Genomic DNA, 23,466 nt, shown 5'->3' on the forward strand with positions numbered 1-23,466 from the left:
GATCGTGACCATGTTGTTCGTTGAAAGACCAACTTTTGACCAGCTTTTGGCTCGAGCTTGTGAGGAGATTAGTTGCGACATAAACGACCCTAGAATATCAATTCAGGGTTTGTTGTCCCATATTACATATGGAACAGTTGTCCGACGGTTGATCTCCATTACCTCAGAAGATGATTGGGTGATATATTTAAAAATTGTGAAGACGATGGTTCCACCATGTTTGGATGTGGTTGTTCAAAAGTTACCTGTTAGTCAATGCGAAGGTCCAGTCGGGTTATCTCCACAAATGCCAAATGCATCTCGTATTGAAGCTCCTTTGGTAGAGCTTCATGAAGAAGTCGTTGTTGTGCCCGATGCTCAATCGGGTCCGCACGAGTATGGGATTTCTCGTCCTATTCCCGGCGTTTGTGGGGCTTCTAATGCGGTGGTACCTCCCCAAGAGATCCCATTGACCCAGGATCCAGTTGACGATCATCCTAGTAAGTGTCTTCGACACATTTTTCGTATCCATCATTATTTCGTTTGATTAGACTTTTTAATGTGGTTTTTCTTGCTCCGACCCGATGCAGGATCTCCACATATCAATAATGCTGATGTTCAGATTGATGTGCCTGTGTCATATAATATGGACAACATATGCAGGGCATCGAATAGTGTTGATGTTCAGATTGAGGATGAGGAGGAGCCATATGAGGCTGCACGGGCCGTAGATTCTGATGATGACCGTCCGGTTCAAGAAATGACCGAGCAAGAAATTGAACTCATAAGACGTCTTATCGTACCAGGTCCGCCGTGGGCTGCCGACTTTCAACCCAGCGGCGTTGACGGCTCTGGTCGACAGGTAAAGACTTCTCTAGTTGTTTAATATTTACAATTATCAAATCTACTTTGCATACTAATGATTTTTGTATTCTTTTGTCTTCCAATAGGTGGCGGCCAGAGACTCACACTTTCCACCTTCCCTGCGGTGAGATGACTGTGACGCTTGAAGATTGCCAGAAGATTCTTGGTCTCAGCATTATGGGTCGTCCAGTGACCGGTCAGGCATCACCAGGCGGTTGGAGGAAGAGGGTGGAGGCCTTTCTTGGGAGACTGCTTCCGGATGAGCTACGAGGTAGCCACAACACCGGAGTCCCACTGACCTGGCTTAGGCAGAGCTTTGGGCAGTGTCCACCTGGTGCAGATGAGCAGACGGTTGGATACCATTGTCGAGCTTGGATTCTCCATCTCTTTGGTTCAGTTCTTTTTCCAGACGCAACAGGCGACAGCGCGTCATGGATGTTTCTGCCTTGCCTGACTGACTGGGATACGACCGGAGGTTACAGCTGGGCTTCAGCAGTGTTGGCCTTCCTGTACAGGCAACTTTGCGAGGCTTGTCGTCGATCGTCGAGGACCGCCAGCTTAGGTGGATGTGTCTACCTACTACAGCTGTGGATGTGGGCACACATACCCGTCGGGCGACCCAGAGAGTTTCCTCCTCGTGAGTGGTTTGTGGTAGCCGGACATCGGCTTAAGCCCACGGCTGCTTACCGCTGGGACCAGGTCGAGGAGCCATTCGCACGACACCAGCGTGCTTACGTGGAGTACTCAAACGAGCTCGACGCACTTACTCCTTCGATGGTGAGTTGTCTCCTTTTTTCTTTTTACATGTCCTTTCTACTTTTATCACACGACACCAGCGTGCTTACATGGGCTTTCTAAAACTTTTGCAGGTGACTTGGCAACCGTATCTTGATCCATATTTCGCCAGCATACAGTTGAGCAGCATGTGCTCAATAGACGAGAACCTCTACCTCATGAGGTGTCCCCTCATCTGTTTTTATGCTGTTGAGTACCACTTGCCACACAGAGTTGCTCGACAGTTCGGATTGCGCCAGGAGTTTCCGGTGGAGCCATTCTCGACTTCAATAGAACTTCATAAGTGAGTTACTACATGCACTTGTTATTCTAACTAATAATTGAAATATCAGTTAGTCGCTAATATATGGTTCTAACTTTTGCAGGTTCGACAGACAGAGACAGAAGAAGGTCACGGACTTCGAGACGCACCATCGTGATTACATTGATGAATGGGCCCAGCAGGGGGATCTGAACAATGAGAATGACCAGGCGCACACAAACTACAACTTCCGGAGGTATTTGATTTGGTATTCTGGTGTGACTAGGTGCAAGTTGAAGGGACAGTGGACAGCAGCAGACTACGCCGAGCAAGAATCGTCAGACGACGAAGACACAGCTTTCGACATAGCTGCTCGGCACGGGTCCCAAATTGAGGCTGCTCCAATCCTTGATAGAGTGGTAACTATTTCTTTACTAAAATTAGAGATTTCAATTCAATGAGATATGTCTAGTTTTGAGCATCCTAATGTCTTAACTTGTGATAGGGAAACTCTATGCTCATATCTGTTGTTGAACTCGAGCGTATCTCACAGAGAACTTCAGATACTACTACGCTATCGTTACTATCAGTGAGTATCAATGTCTAACAGAAAACTTGTTTATTTGTATGTTGTAACATATGTCTTTAACTAACATTTCGATTACAGAGGGTATCACGTCGTCTTCGTCGAGCAGCGGCTCGGTGTGGATGCCGGTCTCTAGCGGGCGTTGACGTGCAGCTGTCTGTGCCTCGTATGCAGCAGGACGTTCAGCCTCCCATTTGTGCAGTTGGACCATCTACAGCAGGACTCAGCTCGTCGCGATCGACGCGGGACACGTTTGAGAACGTGGCCCAGGACGACGACGATGACGACGACGACGACGACGACGACGATGGCGCTGGCGCTGGGGCCGCAGGTCAGGTGGAGATTGGACCGTCTCAGTTGCAGGATGCTCCTACAACTCAGGCATCACAGCTGACACCACGTAGAAGGCGTCCACGAGACCCTTACACTCCAGGCACCGACGCTCTTGGGGCCAAGGGCAAGGGTAAGACTAGGAGGAAATGAATACTTTTGTGATATGGACGGTGTGATTTGGACTTATGCTGGAGACGGTTGTAATATGAACTATGTTTTGTGTTTTGGACTATGTGTTGGGAACTTGTATTTTGGACTTTGTTTGTGGACATTATATGAAGAACTATGTTCTGTGGATGTTTTTATATTCGATGTGATTTTGTGATGTATTATATGTTGAAATGCTTATATGTCTTATAATATGTGATTATTTGAACTGTGGTTGTTAATAAAACAAGGGGAACTCTTGCAAAATTTTTTTGTGAACTGTAAAAAACATAATAATCAATAAGTAACGCATCTTTAGAGTTCTAAATTATTTTTGATACGTAAATACTACATAATAGGCTACAATTCTTCAGTCTGAATCACAATCTATGAGTAACTCATCTTCGGAGTCATCCGTCGCGCAATCCTCAACAACAACCTCATTCCACTTGCTGCATTGTCCTGCATCACACTTGTCACCAGTTCTTTTGTAATAATTGGCTTCTGCTTCATCTGCAGCTTGGGAGAATAGCTCATCCTCAGCCTCAGCCTCATCAGACTTCTTCTTGTAATAAGCTGCCTCTACCTCTGCGGCGGCCTGTGACAGAAACTCATCCTCTTCCTCTTGAGCACGTAATCCTGCCTCAGCTAGTGCTATGAGCTCACTCAACCTTGACATGTCGTCCTCCTCTTCTTCATGTAATCCTGCCTCTGCGAGGGCGATAAGCTCACTCAATCTAGATGTGTCGTCGTCCTCCTCCTCCATCAGCTCAACTGTTGCCATTTTATCCTGAACATATCTCGCATGCGCCTCATCGGCCAAATAGTTTACGCCGCTTCCAATCTCTGCAAATATAATGAGAAAATTAAGTTAGCAAAGTCAGGATAAATAAATTGTACTAACATAATTATAATATCATTTATCTCACTTACTTCCCTTGAGGCGATCAGCAAGATTATCCAACATCTGTTTCTCGGCTTGAGCCGCTTCCCATTCCCTTGCATCCTGTGCTCTCTTCTCATCTGCCGCCTTCAACCTCCTATACTCTGCACGCTTCGGGCTATCATAAAAGGCAGATTTTGCTTCCCTACGCATGTCGCGTATGCGATCGTTAATGTACGAATCAACGAGCTGAGATCCACAACGCATCTTCTGTCCCATTATTCTCTTGGACTCTATTGTCCGCATCACCTCTCCTTTGTCGTCGTAACTCTCCCAACTGCATTTCCTCGTCTCCTAAAAAAATAGTAAGTACCGCTATAACATTACATCTGGTGCAAAAAAAAAATACCAACCTCATCGTAATCGACCATATGTCCACAAAAATATCCAACACCAAGCTCCGAAGGAACTAATCCATACTTAGCTTCAATACCGCATTTGCAGAGTACTGGATCAAATTTGACCTCTTCTGCCGCCCACCCCATGTATCTCTTTTCCTTTACCTCTGGCTCTGGCCAATGATACAAAGGACCATACAACCACTCTCTGAAACGACACTTACGCCACCCGTATGGCTGCAGGAGAAAAAATTAGTAATTTATTGTAAATAAAAATAGTTCATATATTTACCGTATCAATGGGCTCACATAATCAATGTTCGGACAACAGAACTGCTTGTCATAGTCTTCGTCGATGACAGCACGGTCTCCACAATCGCATCGAGGCGGTGAGTCCATCCGTCTTTCTGTTGCTACCTCCTTCTCTGCATCCGTCATTGGTGGAGGATTCGGGGGAGGAGGTACCCAACGCTTAAAACGCTCATGACTGGTCTTTCCACTCAACCAATTAACGAAAAGAAGATATCGAGGGTCAAATTTATCAGGACCATCGATCCACTGGAAAAAGAAACACTTCTGATGTCCCTAAAATAATGGAAAGATGCACTATTACATATCTACAAAAAATGAATGCGAATAAAGTTAAGTGACAAGTCATAAGCTACGTACGTCCAAAGTGTCACAAAGGTAGTAGCAGCGAGCAGCCGTGTCTGGATGTTGTGATTGATGTACCCAAGCCAGTCTGCCACAGTCACAGTTAGGCACGGGGAGTTCAGGAGGAACAGGAGCATCCTTACTAGATACGTCCGGATATAACTCTCGAGGACGACCTCTCTTCTGCCACAACGCCTCTCGGTACATGTCTTTCATCTAATAAACGATTATAATTATCACTTGTACCTATTCTGCTTTATAATAAGTCTACACAAACTAATATTCGAAATAATAATATAATAGGTGTATACAAATTATTTAACTAACAACCCAATATACAAAACGAATCAGTTGGAAATCATACCTTGGCCTACGAAGTGAACCAACTCAAATCTTTGAATCCAACAATTTTTGACGAAGTTTGGAAATGGGATGAAATGAGCTGCTCTCGGCCAGCCGCGCGGGCGTTTTTATAGGCATTCGTAGCTCGGCGCCAAGATCTGTGGCGCCGAGCTACGAGGCCGCGCCGCCGCCACGTCAGAGCCAGGTAAGCCCTGGACGCAACTAGCCGTTGCGGCCACGTCACAGCTCGGCGCCATAGGCTGTGGCGCCGAGCTGTGTTAGCTCGGCGCCACGACCTATGGCGCCGAGCAAAGGGTCCAAAACTGCATTTAAAATTTTTTTAGGTCTAAACGTAAATTTACTTCGGTTTAGAGGCTAAAATACAAAAAATTCGGCCTCGCCGACCCCAACCACCGCAACATCTTCTCCGTACGTGCCCCGCCGCTAGCCCTTTAAGATAATCGCCGTCTTGCATTGCTTGTTTCGTTAGCCACCATTTTTGCTCGGAAAACGTTGGGTTTAATTTGGTTGGTTTCTTACACACTGCATGCAGGCGCTCACGTCCCACTGATACGATGTTGCTTCGGAGCTGACTTCAGGCGTTCACGTCCCACTGATAATAAGATTATTACCTGGCCTATTCAGTTTGGTGTTTGCTAACGGTGAAGTGATCAGGCTGCTAACATCATAGGGCCGCGTGCTGCTTCAGCCTGTCACTGTGCACTGCAGAGGTAAACAAAGGGAGTATAGTGTGCGATCAATGCAACTGCTTGGTATAGCCAGAGTGATCGTGCTACAACTTGACATGTCCTTGAGCAGTTGAGCTGCTACGTCTGTTTGTCACAAACATCCTATCGTTCGGTTCCTGTCAATCTGACAAAATCTCCGTGGACAGTGGACGCCGAAACAATGATATCAAGATGGTGGGAGGAGATTATTCTGGTCCAGCTCCACATTTGAGCTGACATTACCTAGTACTAGCTAGTAAGTGTACGTTTATCCTGTTATCCACCTGTACGATTCGTAGGAAACGCAGAGCCGACGACGCCTAGCAGCTAAACGACGAGCCGTGAGGTAATCCGCGTGCAGCTGGAGGCTGGAGAAGGGCAGATCGTGCCAAGATGTGCAGGATGTCATACATCAGCGGGGTAGCTAGGATTTTTTTTCTCCAAAAGATTTTTTTTTAATAAATTATAATCCATAATAGTTTGGTATACAATTCAGAATATAAAGATAATAATAACATATGAAACTATAGATCTAATATTTAAGTCTATAAGCGCATCATTAGAATGCAAAATAATATGATCATAACTCAATTGATTATGAGGTACGAACCATTGCTCGTTGTGAGATAAACTAATAGACATACTCCAACAGTCCAACAGTGAGGTGTTTTGATGCAATAAAAGATACGACATCCACACTCCATCTTACATGTGTTGCTTGACTCATTTGAGAAATCGTTCTTACTGATTTTTGCAATTAAGCACACAATGTTGTTGTCCTGTCGTCGGTTTGAGAAATACAAACCAAATTTGGTGTGTATGTAGCAATAGTAAGAATAGATCTAACCCCTCTTAAACTAGCCTTATTAGTTTCAGGTGCTGAAGAGACCAATTCGAAACGATTATTAATTGCAAACATATTTTGATCACAACGATAGTGAAATGGCCTTCCATATTAGGGTTTGACCAATAAGCACAACTGATCATTCACTAGTGTCGGCGTTTCGAGACCGGGGGGTCTCTGGGCCGACGAGTGAAATGTCGCCGCGTGCCCCAGCCCAGATGGATCGGCGCGAGGCCGAGCGCGAAGGGGGGAGAAAGGTGGCCGGAGACGGGCGTGAGAGAGGTGGAAATCCCGCGGCCTTCGTGTTCGTCCCGCGCCCAGGTCGGGTGCGCTTGCAGTAGGGGGTTACAAGCGTCCACGCGGGAGAGGGAGCGAGCGGCCTTACGCGAGCGCCTGTCTCGTCCTCATCCCCGCGCGGCCAACCCTCTCTAAGAGGGCCCTGGTCCTTCCTTTTATAGGCGCAAGGAGAGGATCCAGATGTACAATGGGGGGTGTAGCAGAGTGCTACGTGTCTAGCGGAGGAGAGCTAGCGCTCTAAGTACACGCCATCGTGGCAGCCGGAGAGGTTTTGGCGCCCGGTTCGTGTGGTGTCGTGGCCGTCGGAGGAGCGCTGGAGCCTGGAGGAAGGACAACTGTCGGAGCTGTCGAGTCCTTGCTGACGTCCTCTTGCTTCCGTAAGGGGGCTGAGAGCCGCCGTCGTCATAGAGTGTGCGGGGCGCCATCATTGCCTATCTGGCGGAGCGAGCTAGATGGGACGCCGGTCTTGTTCCCCGTGGCCTGAGTCAGCTTAGGGTAGGGTGATGATGGCGCCTTCTGTTGACATGGCTGGTCTGCGCCCTAGGTTGGGAGATGTGGAGGCTCCTCCGAGGTCGAGGTCGAGTCTGTCTTCCGTGGCCGAGGTCGAGTCCGAGCCCCCAGGTCAGGCGAGGCGGAGACCGTCAGCTGAGGCCAGGGCTGAGTCCGAGCCCTGGGGTCGGGCGGAGCGGTGTTCGTCGTCTTCCGGGGCTGATCCCAAATCCAAGCCCTGGGTCGGGCGGAGCGGAGTTCGCCGTCTTCCGGGGCTTAGCCCGAGTCCGAGCCCTGGGTCGGGCGGAGCGGAGTTCGCCGTCTTCCGGGGCTTAGCCCGAGTTTGAGCCCTGGGTCGGGCGGAGCGGAGTTCGCCGTCTTCCGGGGCTTAGCCCGAGTCCGAGCCCTGGGTCGGGCGGAGCGGAGTTCGCCGTCTTCCGGGGCTTAGCCCGAGTCCGAGCCCTAGGTCGGGCGGAGCGGAGTTCGCTGTCTTCAGGGGCTGAGCCCGAGTCCGAGCCCTGGGTCGGGCGAAGCGGAGCTTCCTATGGTGCCTGAGGCCGGGCCTGACTGCCTGTCAGCCTCACTCTGTCAAGTGGCACTGCAGTCGGTACGACGCAGGCGGCGCTGTCCTTCTGTTAGGCCGGTCAGTGGAGCGGCGAAGTGACTGCGGTCACTTCGGCTCTATCGACTGGAGGGCGCGCGTCAGGATAAAGGTGTCAGGCCACCTTTGCATTAAATGATCCTGCGATTTGGTCGGCTGGCGCGGTGATTTGGTCAGGGTTGCTTCTTGGCGAAGACAGGGCCTCGGGCGAGCCGGAAGTATGTTCGTCGCTGGAGGGGGACCTCGGGCGAGGCAGAGATCCTCCGGGGTCAGCTGCCCTTGCCCGAGGCTAGGCTCGGGCGAGGCGTGATCGAGTCCCTCGAATGGACCGATCCCTGACTTAATCGCACCCATCAGGCCTTTGCAGCTTTGTGATGATGGGGGTTACCAGCTGAGAATTAGGAGTCTTGAGGGTACCCCTAATTATGGTCCCCGACAGTAGCCCCCGAGCCTCGAAGGGAGTGTTAACACTTGCTTGGAGGCTTCTGTCGCACTGTTTTGCAAGGGGACCAACCTTTCTCGGTTGCGTTTTGTTCCGGTGGGTGCGCGCGAGCGCACCCGCCGGGTGTAGCCCCCGAGGCCTCGGAGGAGTGGTTTGACTCCTCCGAGGTCTTAATGCCTCGCGCAATGCTTTGGCTGGTCTGGTCGTTCCCTCATGCGAGCTGGCCGTAGCCCGGGTGCACGGTCGGGTCCCAAGTTCTCGGGCTGGTATGTTGACGCTGTCAACGGTTTGGCCGGGGCCGGGTTTGCGAGAGCAGCCCCCGAGCCTCTGCACAGGGCGAGAGGACGGTCAGGGACAGACTCGACTTTTTTACATACGCCCCTGCGTCGCCTTTCCGCAAGGAGGAGGGGGGAAGCGCCATGTTGCCCTCGGAGGGCGCCGAACATGGTGTCTCCGGTGAGCTGCTGGCGGGTAATCCGAGCGGACGTCCATGCCCCGTTCGCTAGGGGTCGGCTAGAGGCCCAGAGGCGCGCCCAAAAGTACCTGCGGGTGATCTGCCGGACCCGGTCCCCTGTCGACGGGGTCCGAGGGCTCGATGCCTCCCTCTGATGGGATTCCGTTACAAGATCGTTACCGCTGGTCTCGGAAATGTCCTAGGGTACCTCAGGAGCGTAGCCCGAGCCTTGGTTATGTATCGAACGTACCCATGGTCATCCCTCGCTCTGTGTCTGAGGCGGCTGTGAACCCTTCGGGGGCCAGCCTTCGAACCCCTGATCAGTAGCGGGCGCGGAGCCCGAGTAGCCTGAGGCGGTCGTTGAACCCTTCCGAGGGGCCGGCCTTCGAACCTCTGACCAGTAGTGGGTGTGGAGCCCACGCGCTCTGAGGCGGCTGTTGAACCCTTCGAGGGGCCAGCCTTCGAACCTCTGATCAGTAGGGAGGCTCGGAGCCTGGTTCCTTCACAGAGAAGGATCCTTTTCGGGGTATCCCCCTTTCCCGGTCCCTGTTGTAAGAGAGAGAAAGAGGAAAAAGGAAAAGGATACGAAATCGAATGACGTGGCGTACCTCTTTTGACGCGGTCATTATGGTGAAGGTAAAGCGTCGCTTGCTTCTCCTGCCAGAGGCGCCGCCTGTCCCGCCGCGGAGTTAATGCGACGAGGCGTGCGGTTCGCGGGGCGGCCGTTGCGCGTGCGCGAGCCGTTCGAGGAACGGCTGTTTCGCTTCGAGTTTTTGAATCCTGCGGCCGGTCCGGGCGGAACGTTGAACGGGTCTCGCCTTGGTATTTATATACTCGGGGGAGGGTCTGGCGATGGTTCTTTGCTCCGCTTCTTGCCTCCTTCTTAGGTTTTCGCAACCTGAGAGACTTAGCCAGAGAAAAGGAAATCGTCCACCCTGTCGTTTACGCCGCCACCCCTTCTGCTCGATGATGGCCGACCGGGTGACCATCATCTCGCCGCGCGACCCATGGCCTTTCTCCACTGTGACGGCGGGTGATCTGGAGGATCTTGTTGCTGAGGGTTTACTTCGCCCTCTCTCTGATGAGAGGCGGCCGGAGTGGATTCCCCCCGCGAGCGGAGCCGCTCCGTCCCCACCGCCGGGGTACATCGTGAGCTTCGTCTCCTTCCACGAGCGGGGATTCGGTGTGCCGGTGAGCCGCTTTATGCGGGCGATCCTGCACAACTATGGGGTGGAGTTGCACAACCTCAGCCCCAACTCCATCTCGCAGGCCGCCATCTTCGTAGCGGTGTGCGAGGGGTACTTGGGGATCGCCCCCCACTGGGACTTGTGGACTCATCTCTTTTCCGCGGAGCTTTTTGCTTCGCCGACGGGAGAGAGAAGGGTACGCGCGGCAGTGCGGGACGGCGGCTGCATCCTCCAGCTGAGGCAGTCGCGGGCGTCGCTATATATTCCCGCCATCCTTGCGTCCTCGAATAAAGGGTGGCAGCGCCGGTGGTTCTACCTCCGGAATGACGGCAAGTTGCTCCCGCCGTTTTCCCAGCGAGTGGTCACCGTCGCCGCCGATGCTTGGCGCCACGGGACCCCGCACGAAAGACAGAAGAACCTCGAACCCCTTCTCAAGGCCTTGGAGGCGTTGCGGAAAGGGGGACTCACCGCCGCGGGAGTGATTGCCGCCATCCACCGCCGGAGGGTGCTTCCCTTGGCGGAGCGACGGTTGCCGCTTTGGGAGATGACGCCGGAGGCTGACTTGGAGGGCTCACGGATGTCCTCGGACCCTCTTCCCTTCGACGTTCTCCACGGGCGGGTGGCCGTCGCGTTGGGAAAACCGGACACCAGCGCCTTCTCCCAGCCCTTGATGCGCCCCGACCAAGGGTGTGTGACCCTGGTGAGTGTCCGCTCCCTCCTTCTCCTTGCGTCGGGTTGCCCTTGATTCTTACGGTCAGAATTTCCATCTGTCTCCAGGAGGTAGGGTGGCACAAGCCTTCCCGGCCACGGGTCCCGGAGGATGCGGTGGACCGAGCAGCGCGGCGGGTTGCCGCGGAGGAGAAGAAGAAGAAGAAGGACGCGGAGAAGGCCCGGGCCCACGAGCGGATGCGGGCCCGAGACGCCTTGGAAAAGCTCTGTCGTCGGCAGGAGAGGGAGGGGCTCCCGAGGGAGCCGTCGCCGGAAACGCCTGACGATGACGACGACGATGAAGATGATGACGAGTATGACGACATGGCTGCCCGCCTCGACCTCAGCCCGGGTTTGAGGCTAGGCCTGGAGTCGTCGAGCCAGCCCCCGAGTGGGCTAGCACTGTCAGTCCCCGGAGCCGGGACGCCGAGGTCCCGGCCCGAAGAGCGGGGGCAGACTGAGAGGGTACCTGACCCCTCGGCCGGGGAAGTTGAGGTGACCCCGGGGAGTCAGGCCGAGGCGTCTGTTCCCCGAGAGTCGTCGCCCGCATCGGCAGCGCAGGAGAGCGACCCTCAGGCCGCCATGGCAGCGTCCGGGCAGTCCGTCCCCCGGGCGTCCAAGGTACTCGAGGCAAGGGTGGTGCCGAAGCTGGCGGCGAGGCGGACCTCGGCGGCGCCTTCGGGGGTCGAGATCCGAGAGACCTCTCCTCAGGCAAGGTTGATCATGGCCCGGAGCGGGTAAGTATCTTGGAACGTCTTCGTCCTAGCTTCTCATTCGTATGTCCCGACCGCGACTTTTCTTTCCTCCTCAGCAAGCGAAGCCATGGCCTGACCGATCTGGCTCCCCGGAAGGCCCTTAAGACGGCGTCGGCTTCCGTAGCCGGTGCCGCTCCGGGTCTCGCTGTTCAGTTGTCCTTCTCGCAAGGCGCTAGACAGCAGGGGGGTCAGGTGGCACCAGTCGTCGTGGGGCGAGTTCCCGAGGCCGGCTCTTCTGCCGAGGTGGCCATCGTGCTAGAGGAGGCGACTGACGCGGACGTGGCCTCGGCTCCACCGGACATGCCGCCGGTGCTGGTACTTGTTGCTACCGAAGCCGCTGTCGTCCCAGTCGGGGAGCGACCTGTTGCTGCCGACGCTGAGATGGCCGAGGCGTCGGCGCTTGGTGCCTCGGAGGAGGGGGGCGTGGAGACGCGATCCGTCCCGCCGAGCGGCAGCCTTGTCCCTGCATGGTGGAGCTCCGAGGGTCGGCGCCAGTTGCTCCGGTTCCGGACCCGTGAGGCCTTGGATCCCTTCTTCGTTCTTGACGATGAGCGGGAGGAGCAGTCCTGGGACGAGCTCCGCGAGTGTGCCGAAGCAACGGTGGGGTCGCTCCGGTCGTCGCTGGAGGTTTTCTGCAGGGACGTCCCCAAAATCCTCCAGGTAATGGTTTCAGGCATACCTTTTTTTGTGACCAAGGCGTCTTTTGTGATGCCCCGCTTCCTTCCCTCAGGATCTGACGGATCTGAGCGCCGCCAAATCGTCGTTCATCCGCCGTGAGGTCGACATCTGGGGCTCGCTGCGGTCCCTGAGGACCTCGCTCGCCGGGGCTACTGTGCGCCTCTCTCAGCAGGGCACCGAGGTGGCGGACCTTCGGTTGCTCTGCGCCGATCTGAGAGCCGAGGCGGCGGCGGCACGCGCAAAGGCGGCAGCGGCACGCGCAGAGGTGCGACGACAGCAGTCGGAGTTCGACCAGGTTGTCAATGAGCGAGACCAATCTCGGGGTCAGGCTGCCGAGGCCGAAAGCCGGGCTGGAGCCCTTGCAGCCGACCTAGCCGTAGCCCAGGTCGCAGCCTCGGAGCAGCGTGCCCGAGCCGGAGGTACGCCCTGGTCATTTTCGGTTTTCGTTTCAGCTTGTTTCCTCTGCTTCTGTTTGAGATCTTTCGTTCTGGCTGTTCGCAGAGCTCGAGTCCGCCCTTGATGAGTCCGCCAAGGCGCTTGCCGAGGCGCTTGCCGGGGCGACCGAGCAGAGGGAGGCCGACCGTGCGGCCATGTCCGAGGCCATCTCGGACTTCTGCCGGGTCTTCGGCTTTGGTGACGTCCCCTCAGGGAGCTCCCCTCAAAGTCGCCTGCAGGCCTTGGGCGACCATGTGCGCGGCAGACTCCGTGAGGTGCTACACCACGGCGTCAGGAGGGCCTTCGCCGTGCTTGCTTCCCACTACGTCGTGGATCTGGAGCGGGTCAGCGAGGGATATTTCCTTCCTGACGAAGATGAAGCCGCCCTGGCTGAAGTCCAGAGGCTTGACGCGGCCGCCGCGGGCCCGAGCGCGGTACTGGCGACCACCTTCAAGGCAGAGATCCTCCCGCCTACGCCGTCGTCCAAAGCCGGGGTGGACTTTGCCGAGGGTGGAGACGAGGCCGAAGGCGTGGCTCCTTCCCCGGGCGGCGCCTAACTCTGTCGGGGCAGTTTCCTTTGAATGCACATGTGTATTTTGCGGCCGCTGAGGCTTGAACACTTTGTTATCGTAGTATAAAGTCATGCCCCTTTTCCTTTTCATTTTGTGTGTCCGGCTCCGCTCATCAGTAGCAGGGTGACTCGCCCAAGTAGGAGTCATTTTTCGTGGTAGGTGGCGAGTGAGGTATCCGTAACCCAGAGGTGTAGGAGTCCCTCGGCTCAGTCAACCTTGCCACTTACATGCATCCGCGTTCGCTTCTTGGGGTCCTGCTACCGACATAGCCGGGGGGACGCAGAAGCCTTTTTGATTGAAAATTTTGACGTGGAGGGGGCTCCCCCCTTTTTAGCCCCCGAGGGAGGGTTAGGCTTTGCCGAGGCAAGGCTGACCCTTCCTTGATGACCAAATTTTGCATGGGAAACGAGGTATATGAACAAGTTGAATGCATCTTAAGGGTAGAAGCGACGTAGCTGTTGGATGTTCCAAGTGTTGGTGTAGACCTCGCCCTGACTGTCAGCCAGCTCGTTCGTTCCGGGCCTCAGGACTTTGGTGATGACGAACAACCCTTCCCAATGCACCCGGCGGGTGTAGCCCCCGAGTGCCTTCTGAGGGACTACGGTGGCAGAGCTTCTTCCCATCTCCCAGCAAGACGAACGACTTGGCGCGTCGCGCCAACCGCCGAGCTTCGGCTCGATCGAGGGGCAGCTCTCCTCAGTGGAGATATTGCAGGTACAAGGTCTGCCAGTTTTGATTAGGCGGTGACCCCGCTTCGCTCCTCCACGACGCGCAGTGCCTCACCCTCGGGGGCCGAGGGTACCTCGGGCTGAACCGAGGATGCCTTGGGCCGAGCTGAGGGTGCCTCGGGCCGAGCCGAGGGTGCCTCGGACTGAGCCGAGGGTACCTCGGGCTGGGCTGAGGGTGCCTCGGGCTCGGGCGTGTCGTCGATCTTGACGGAGGGTTGATGCAGGTCTCGGGAGAAGACGTCCGGGGAACCGTTGTTCGCCCCAAGGCTATTTTAGCCAGCTCGTCCGCAGTCTCGTTGTAGCGCCGGGCGATGTGGTTGAGCTCGAGCCCGCAGAACTTGTCTTCCAGGCGCCGAACCTCATCGCAGTAGGCCTCCATCTTCAGGTCGCGGCAGTGGGAGTTCTTCATGACTTGGTCGATGACGAGCTGCGAGTCACCGCGAGCGTCGAGGCGTCGGACCCCTAGCTCGATGGCGATCCGCAACCCGTTGACCAGAGCCTCATACTCGGCCACATTGTTGGACGCCGGGAAATGGAGGTGTAGCACGTAGCGTAGGTGCTTCCCGAGGGGCGAGATGAAGAGTAGGCCTGCGCCGGCTCCTGTCTTCATCAGCGACCCGTCGAAGAACATGGTCCAGAGCTTCGGCTGGATCGGAGCTGTTGGGAGTTGGGTGTCGACCCATTCAGCCACGAAGTCCGCCAAGACCTGGGACTTGATGGCCTTCCGAGGGGCGAACGAGATTGTTTCGCCCATGATTTCCACCGCCCACTTTGCGATTCTACCCGAGGCCTCTCGGCACTGGATGATCTCCCCCAGGGGGAAGGATGACACCACAGTTACCGGATGAGACTCGAAGTAGTGTCCCAACTACCGCCGCGTCAGGATCACCGCGTACAACAGCTTCTGAACTTGGGGGTAGCGGGTTTTGGTCTCGGACAGTACCTCGCTGATGAAGTAGACTGGCCTCTGGACGGGCAATGTGTGCCCCTCTTCTCGTCTCTCAACCACAATCGCGGCGCTAACCACCTGAGTGGTCGCGGCGACGTAGATCAAGAGGGCTTCTCCGGCAACTGGGGGCACCAAGATAGGCGCATTCGTGAGGAGCGCCTTTAGGTTCCCGAGGGCTTCCTCGGCCTCAGGGGTCCAAGTGAAGCACTCGGTCTTCCTTAAGAGGCGGTACAGAGGCAGACCTCTTTCGCCGAGGCGTGAGATGAAGCGGCTCAGAGCCGCAAGACATCCCATGACCCTTTGTACGCCCTTCAAGTCCTCGATGGGCCCCATGCTGGTGATGGCTGCGATCTTCTCCGGGTTGGCTTCGATGCCCCGCTCGGAGACGATGAACCCCAAGAGCATGCCTCGGGGTACCCCGAAGACACACTTTTCGGGATTGAGCTTCACGCCTTTCGCCTTGAGGCATCGGAATGTCACTTCAAGGTCGGAAAGGAGGTCGGAGGCTTTCCTCGTCTTGACTACGATGTCATCGACGTAGGCCTCGACCGTCCGGCCAATGTGTTCGCCGAACACATGGTTCATGCACCACTGGTACGTCGCACCGGCATTCCTCAAGCCGAACGGCATGGTGACATAGCAGTACATGCCGAAGGGCGTGATGAAAGAAGTCGCGAGCTGGTCGGACTCCTTCATCCTGATTTGGTGATACCCTGAGTAGGCATCGAGGAAAGACAGGGTTTTGCACCCAGCAGTGGAATCCACGATTTGATCGATGCGAGGCAGAGGGTAGGGAACCTTCAGACATGCTTTGTTTAGACCAGTGTAGTCTACACACATCCGCCATTTCCCCCCTTTCTTTCTCACAAGCACAGGGTTGGCAAGCCATTCGGGATGGAATACCTCTTTGATGAACCCTGCCGCCATTAGCTTATGGATCTCCTCGCCTATGGCTCTGCGCTTTTCTTCGTCGAATCGGCGCAGAGGCTGCTTGACGGGTCGGGCTCCGGCTCGGATATCCAGCGAGTGCTCGGCGACATCCCTCGGTATGTCGGGCATGTCCGAGGGACTCCACGCGAAGGCGTCGGCGTTCGCGCGGAGAAAGTCGACGAGCACTGCTTCCTATTTGGGATCGAGCTCGGAGCCGATCCGGACTTGCTTGGAGGTGTCGACGCTGGGGTCGAGGGGGACGGACTTAACCGTCTCCACTGGCTCGAAGTTGCCGGCATGACGCTTCACGTCTGGCACCTCCTTAGAGAGGCTTTCCAGGTCGGCGATGAGGGCCTCGGATTCGGCGAGGGCCTCGGCGTATTCCACGCACTCGACGTCGCATTCGAACGCGTGTCGGTACGTGGGGCCGACGGTGATGACCCCGTTGGGGCCCGACATTTTAAGCTTGAGGTAGGTGTAGTTGGGGACGACCATGAACTTCGCGTAGCATGGCCTCCCCAGTACCACGTGGTAGGTTCCTCGGAACCCGACCACCTCGAACGTGAGGGTCTCCCTTCGGAAGTTGGAGAGTGCTCCGAAGCAGACGGGAAGGTCGAGTTGTCCGAGGGGCTGGACGCGCTTCCCGGGAATGATCTCGTGGAAAGGCGCAGCGCCTGCCCGGACCGAGGACAGATCGACACGCAGGAGCCCGAGGGTCTCGGCATAGATGATGTTGAGGCTGCTGCCTCCGTCCATGAGGACCTTGGTGAGCCTGACGTTGCCGATGACGGGGTCGACAACGAGCGGGTATTTCCCCGGGCTCGGCACGTGGTCGGGGTGGTCGGCTTGGTCGAAGGTGATGGGCTTGTCGGACCAGTCTAGGTAGATTGGCGCCGCCACCTTCACCGAACAGACCTCCCGACGCTCTTGCTTGCGGTGCCGAGCCGAGGCGTTCGCCGCTTGCCCACCATAGATCATGAAGCAGCCGCGGACCTTGGGGAACTCTCCTGCCTGGTGATCCTCCTTCTTGTCATCGTCGCGGGCCCTGCCACCCTCCGCGGGTGGCCCGGCCCTGTGGAAGTGGCGTCGAAGCATGACACACTCCTCGAGGGTGTGCTTGACGGGACCCTGGTGATAGGGGCATAGCTCCTTGAGCATCTTGTCGAAGAGGTTGGCACCTCCGGGGGGTTTCCGAGGGTTCTTGTACTCGGCGGCGGCGACAAGGTCCGCGTCGGTGGCGTCGAGTTTCGCTTGCGACTTCTTCTTGCCCTTCTTCTTGGCGCCGTGCTGAGTTGACGCCTTGGGGGCATCTTCCGGTGGGCGGCCCTGGGGCTGCTTGTCCTTCCGGAAGATAGCCTCAACCGCCTCCTGGCCAGAGGCGAACTTGGTGGCGATGTCCATCAGCTCGCTCGCCCTGGTGGGGGTCTTGCGACCCAGCTTGCTCACCAGGTCGCGGCAGGTGGTGCCGGCGAGGAAAGCGCCGATGACATCCGAATCGGTGATGTTGGGTAGCTCGGTGCGCTGCTTCGAGAATCGCCGGATGTAGTCCCGGAGAGACTCTCCCGGCTGCTGTCGGCAGCTTCGGAGGTCCCAGGATTTTCCAGGGCGCACGTACGTGCCCTGGAAATTGCCGGCGAAGGCCTGGACCAGGTCGTCCCAGTTGGAGATCTGCCCCGGAGGCAGGTGCTCCAACCAGGCGCGAGCGGTGTCGGAGAGGAACAGGGGGAGGTTGCGGATGATGAGGTTGTCATCGTCCGTTCCACCCAGTTGGCAGGCCAGCCGGTAGTCCGCGAGCCACAGTTCCGGTCTCGTCTCCCCCGAGTACTTTGTGATAGTAGTCGGGGGTCGGAACCGGGTCGGGAACGGCGCCCGTCGTATGGCACGGCTGAAGGCCTGCGGACCGGGTGGTTCGGGCGAGGGACTCCGATCCTCCCCGCTGTCGTAGCGTCCCCCACGCCTGGGGTGGTAGCCTCGGCGCACCCTCTCGTCGAGGTGGGCCCGACGGTCGCGGTGATGGTGCTCGTTGCCGAGGCGTCCCGAGGCCGCAGGCGCTGTGTTGCGCGTGCGCCCGGTGTAGACCGAGGCTTCCCGCATGAATCGGGAAGTCGTGGCGCGATGTTCCGAGGGGTGCCCCTGCCTTCGGGAGGCGGAGCTTTCGGCCCGCCGGGCCGCGGCGCCCTCCAGGAGATTCTTGAGTTCTCCCTGGATTCGCCGTCCCTCGGTGGTTGATGGCTCCGGCATCGCGCGGACGAGCATTGCCGCTGCAGCCAGGTTCTGGCCGACTCCACTGGAAGCGGGCGGCGACCTCATCCTGGCATCATCGGCGATGCGGTGCTGGAAGCCCTGGGGTAGATGACGCATTTCCCCGGCCGGAGGTTGGCCCGCCCATTCCTGCCCGACGTCCCGGCGGATCGGCTCAAGTGCTCCTACTCCCTCGTCGAGCCTGGCCGGCACCCCGCGGATTTGCTCGAGCTGTGGGTCATGACCCCCCGCCTGAACGGGGACCACTGCTAGCTCCCGTAGGATGTCAACGCGAGGCACAGGCCTAGGGAGGTCACCGTTCTCCGGCATACCAAGATGGTTGCCTTCGGAGGGACCCCCTAGATCGACGTGGAAACATTCGCGATTCGAGCCGCAGTCCTCGTCGTCGAGGCTGCTGCTACCGTCGGAACAGTCGGAAAGGCAGTAGTCGCATGCGGTCAAGAAGTCCCACATGGCACTGGGGTTGCCAAGTCCGGAGAAATCCCAATAGAAGTCGGGCACGTCGTCTTCCTTGGACCCAGAGGGCCCGTAGGTCGAGACATCCGTCAGCCGGTCCCAAGGTGACCGCACACGAAACCCCAGAGGGTTTGGACTCGCCTGTACGAGGGCGCCCGCCAAAGCGAAGTCGCTTGGCGGGTCGAGGCTGAATCCAAAGGGCGTGAGATGGGAATCGGTCGGTACCTCTTGGTCGACGGGCGGTGATGAAGTCACGTCGGGGACTGACTGCACCGTCATCACTGGTACGAGGGTGACGCCCAGCAAGCCTTTCGTGAGCGTGCTGGCGTCGTCCGTTTGCTTGTAATCGGCGCGTCGCGGGGAGACGGCGCTCATCTTCGTCTCAAACGCGAGGTCGATGCCCGGCGCACCCCCCGTTGAGGTGCCGGCGTTGTCGACTCGCTCGACAGCCGACGAGGCGCTGCCTCCTGCTTGGCCTTGGTTGCCCCGCCTCCTCCTTCGTCGGCGGGGGAGAGGACGGGGTGAGCTCGAATGTTGTTCTTCCACCACGCGGGGAAGATATCGCCGATTCCGCCGCCGACGGACGGGCTGTCGGCCGCCATTGCTGCTGTCGCACGACGGGGGAAGGAGTATCATGTCGTAGCTGCCGTCGAGGGACATGAACTCAAGACTCCCGAAACGGAGCACCGTCCCGGGCTAGAGAGGTTGCTGGAGACTGCAGGAGGCCCCTACCTAGCGCCAACTACCTAGCGCCAACTGTCGGGAAGTTGTTCGTCAACACGCAGCAGGCCCCTACCTAGCGCCAACTGTCGGCGTTTCGAGACCGGGGGGTCCCTGGGCCGACGAGTGAAATGTCGCCGCGTGCCCCAGCCCAGATGGGTCAGCGCGAGGCCGAGCGCGAAGGGGGGAGAAAGGTGGCCGGAGACGGGCGTGAGAGAGGTGGAAATCCCGCGGCCTTCGTGTTCGTCCCGCGCCCAGGTCGGGTGCGCTTGCAGTAGGGGGTTACAAGCGTCCACGCGGGAGAGGGAGCGAGCGGCCTTACGCGAGCGCCTGTCTCGTACTCATCCCCGCGCGGCCAACCCTCTCTAAGAGGGCCCTGGTCCTTCCTTTTATAGGCGCAAGGAGAGGATCCAGGTGTACAATGGAGGGTGTAGCAGAGTGCTACGTGTCTAGCGGAGGAGAGCTAGCGCCCTAAGTACACGCCATCGTGGCGACCGGAGAGGTTTTGGCGCCCGGTTCGTGTGGTGTCGTGGCCGTCGGAGGAGCGCTGGAGCCTGGAGGAAGGACAGCTGTCGGATCTGTCGAGTCCTTGCTGACGTCCTCTTGCTTCCGTAAGGGGGCTGAGAGCCGCCATCGTCACAGAGTGTGCGGGGCACCATCATTGCCTATCTGGCGGAGCGAGCCAGATGGGACACCGGTCTTGTTCCCCGTGGCCTGAGTCAGCTTGGGGTAGGGTGATGATGGCGCCTCCTGTTGACGTGGCTGGTCTGCGCCCTAGGTTGGGCGATGTGGAGGCTCCTCCGAGGTCGAGGTCGAGTCTGTCTTCCGTGGCCGAGGTCGAGTCCGAGTCCCCGAGTCAGGCGAGGCGGAGACCGTCAGCTGAGGCCAGGGCTGAGTCCGAGCCCTGGGGTCGGGCGGAGCGGTGTTCGTCGTCTTCCGGGGCTGATCCCAAATCCAAGCCCTGGGTCGGGCGGAGCGGAGTTCGCCGTCTTCCGGGGCTTAGCCCGAGTCCGAGCCCTGGGTCGGGCGGAGCGGAGTTCGTCGTCTTCCGGGGCTTAGCCCGAGTCCGAGCCCTGGGTCGGGCGGAGCGGAGTTCGCCGTCTTCCGGGGCTTAGCCCGAGTCCGAGCCCTAGGTCGGGCGGAGTGGAGTTCGCCGTCTTCCGGGGCTTAGCCCGAGTCCGAGCCCTGGGTCGGGCGGAGCGGAGTTCGCCGTCTTCAGGGGCTGAGCCCGAGTCCGAGCCCTGGGTCGGGCGAAGCGGAGCTTCCTATGGTGCCTGAGGCCGGGCCTGACTGCCTGTCAGCCTCACTCTGTCAAGTGGCACTGCAGTCGGTACGGCGCAGGCGGCGCTGTCCTTCTGTCAGGCCGGTCAGTGGAGCGGCGAAGTGACTGCGGTCACTTCGGCTCTATCGACTGGAGGGCGCGCGTCAGGATAAAGGTGTCAGGCCACCTTTGCATTAAATGATCCTGCGATTTGGTCGGTTGGCGCGGCGATTTGGTCAGGGTTGCTTCTTGGCGAAGACAGGGCCTCGAGCGAGCCGGAAGTATGTTCGTCGCTGGAGGGGGACCTCGGGCGAGGCAGAGATCCTCCGGGGTCGGCTGCCCTTGCCCGAGGCTAGGCTCGGGCGAGGCGTGATCGAGTCCCTCGAATGGACCGATCCCTGACTTAATCGCACCCATCAGGCCTTTGCAGCTTTGTGCTGATGGGGGTTACCAGCTGAGAATTAGGAGTCTTGAGGGTACCCCTAATTATGGTCCCCGACAACTAGTATATGGAATATTAGGCAAAGTAAAGGCCCGTTTGGTTTAGAGTGACTAAAGTTTAGTGACTAAAATTTAGTTAATTTTAGTCCCTAAATAAGGAAATATGGTGACTAAAGTGGGGTGACTAAACTTTAGTTCTTTAGTCACTAAGGTGGTGACTAAATGGGACTAAAGTAGTATTTTTACCTTATTTGCCCTCTTCACTTCCTTCTTATAGCAAACATCCATTAATTAATAGGGGTAAAACAGTCATTATTCACATCAATTAATGATCTTTAGTCCGGTTTAGTCACCGGAACCAAACAGGGTAGTTTAGCGACTAAACTTTAGTCACTAAAATTTAGGGCCTGTTTGTTTACCCCCATGGATTATATAATCTGGATTATTTTTGGAGGATTATATAATCCGGATTATATAATCTGAGTAGTCATGTTTGTTTACCTAGATTATTTGAGTTGTTAATATGATTCTTTTGTATGAGGAAGACAAGAATGCCCTCTATATTTGTACTAGGTTGAAACTCATGTATGAAAAAAAAATCAATTGACATTGGCAAATATTGCATTAGCAATATTATCACGGAAGGCATTCATGTCACCTTCTTCATCCCCAAATTGACTAGTACTAGGCGCAAAAACGATTCGGTGGATTATAATGGCAATGGTGGGTAATTTCTAGGAAACTTGAAAGGGTAGTGGGGAAGTGGGAAAAAAATAATCTGAAATAAGCACCTCCTCACTTGCTTATGGATTATCATAATCCAAGGGGTTAGACTATATAATCTAGGCAAATAAGCTGGACTGTTTGTTTGCCTCTTAGGATTATTTAATCTAGATTATATAATCTGGGGGTAAACAAACAGGCCCTTAGTCTAGTGACTAAAAGAATCAAACAGGGCCTAATAATAAGAGCACAAAATATTCTTTCCTCTAATCCATCCAAAAAGGAGGGGAACTTTTAGTTATTCCACTCCCCTTTACCTTGTGTTTGGGTGTTGACGTGACGATGCCCCTTGTCTCATCGGATCAGTGAAATCGTCGTTGAGCCTATTGTTCTACATCCAAAAATTTGCTAGGTTAGAAAGACTAACTATAGGATATAGTTGAACCAACGACTCCCTAGCGAAGTTGTTAAAAAGTAGTTGACACTTAATTAGATCAACACCGATAATGAGCTAGATTGTCTGATGTATGGCCTAGCCAACTTTTACGTTGGCCGGCGCTTAGGTTTTTTTCGTATTCGATCTTTGTGCCTCTAATGATGAGTGTGATATGCAAGACATGTCACTGATAGAGTCTCGCCAAGATAAGAGTGATGTGCAAGACACGCCGATGATTTCTCTTGAATTCTGAAACCCACACACCGGAATGGACCCTGTTGGGCCGTGCGACGGCTGTGGGCCGCCCTAGCCGGCCGGCCTAACCACTCTAGAACTCCATCATCGATCTCCAGCCATGCAGCACCGACAAAGATAAAGAAAAGGACGGTAAAGAGAGATAGTGGATGTAGTGTTCTTTATCATTGGATTTTGTATTTCTCAATCAGTCATGATCCTTTCATGTTACATAGAGGAGATGGTCTTCTCCCAGCAGAAAAACAAGTTTATCTTATATAAGTTTCGCAAACTAAAAATAGATCTAAAATCGATTTGGAAACCAATCAACTTGGAATTAATAAAATAGGAAAACCAGCCTGGCCCCTTACTAGTTCTCTCATCAGGGCTGTGCAGCCACACGAGTGGCAAACCGGACTACTACGAATCAAATGTAGAAAATCTTCTGAAAAGTACAATTAATTAATCTGGATTCCAAATAGGACGATCTTTGTTTTTGTTTTTGTTTTTTTTGCATTAGCTCCACGCGAGAAACAGAATGATACAATCTATTTCTAGAGAAAACTGGCCTGATCGATTTTGAAACCAGTGTGCCAGTTTCAGCTAAAGATTAGTCTTTGAAAAGCTATGCTCCTTCGTCTGGGCTCTAAATAAAATATTCTAAATATGTTTTCGAAGCAGTCTGACGGTGAGGTCCATTTTGCGCTTTAATTTATCTACCTTTAATTTCGAGCTGCTCTTTAGACAATTACTATTATCGTATGTATATCTCGACTGTTGCTTACGTATTGACCCTTCTTGGCATTCAGTTGTCAGACTGCACTAGAAGCGGCGGAGCACTGGCACTGCTGCAGCGGTTGTGCCGTCCACTCGAGAATCAGCTGAATGAGCTGTCAGCTCTACCTGCTTCGCAT

At 55.7% G+C, this 23,466-nt stretch overlaps 1 protein-coding gene across 1 annotated transcript; it reads left to right on the plus strand.

The window, feature by feature from the left end:
• Positions 1–1,572: 1,572 nt before the first annotated feature.
• On the plus strand, positions 1,573–23,437 carry LOC118473032 (serine/threonine-protein phosphatase 7 long form homolog). The gene is made up of 4 exons (XM_035961243.1): positions 1,573–1,620; positions 1,713–1,921; positions 2,004–2,135; positions 23,362–23,437. Exons 1-4 carry the CDS (start codon positions 1,618–1,620, stop codon positions 23,435–23,437), a joined length of 420 nt encoding a protein of 139 aa, XP_035817136.1. The 5' UTR covers positions 1,573–1,617.
• Positions 23,438–23,466: the final 29 nt, after the last annotated feature.

The sequence above is a fragment of the Zea mays genome, chromosome 7 (assembly GCF_902167145.1).
Source record: "Zea mays cultivar B73 chromosome 7, Zm-B73-REFERENCE-NAM-5.0, whole genome shotgun sequence".
Taxonomy (NCBI): Eukaryota; Viridiplantae; Streptophyta; class Magnoliopsida; order Poales; family Poaceae; genus Zea; species Zea mays.

Coding starts and splice junctions, on each gene's coding strand:
- LOC118473032 (XM_035961243.1), top strand. Junction 1,922..2,003: donor ACTTCAATAGAACTTCATAA/GTGAGTTACTAC, acceptor TAACTTTTGCAG/GTTCGACAGACAGAGACAGA. Junction 2,136..23,361: donor ACAAACTACAACTTCCGGAG/GTATTTGATTTG, acceptor CTTGGCATTCAG/TTGTCAGACTGCACTAGAAG.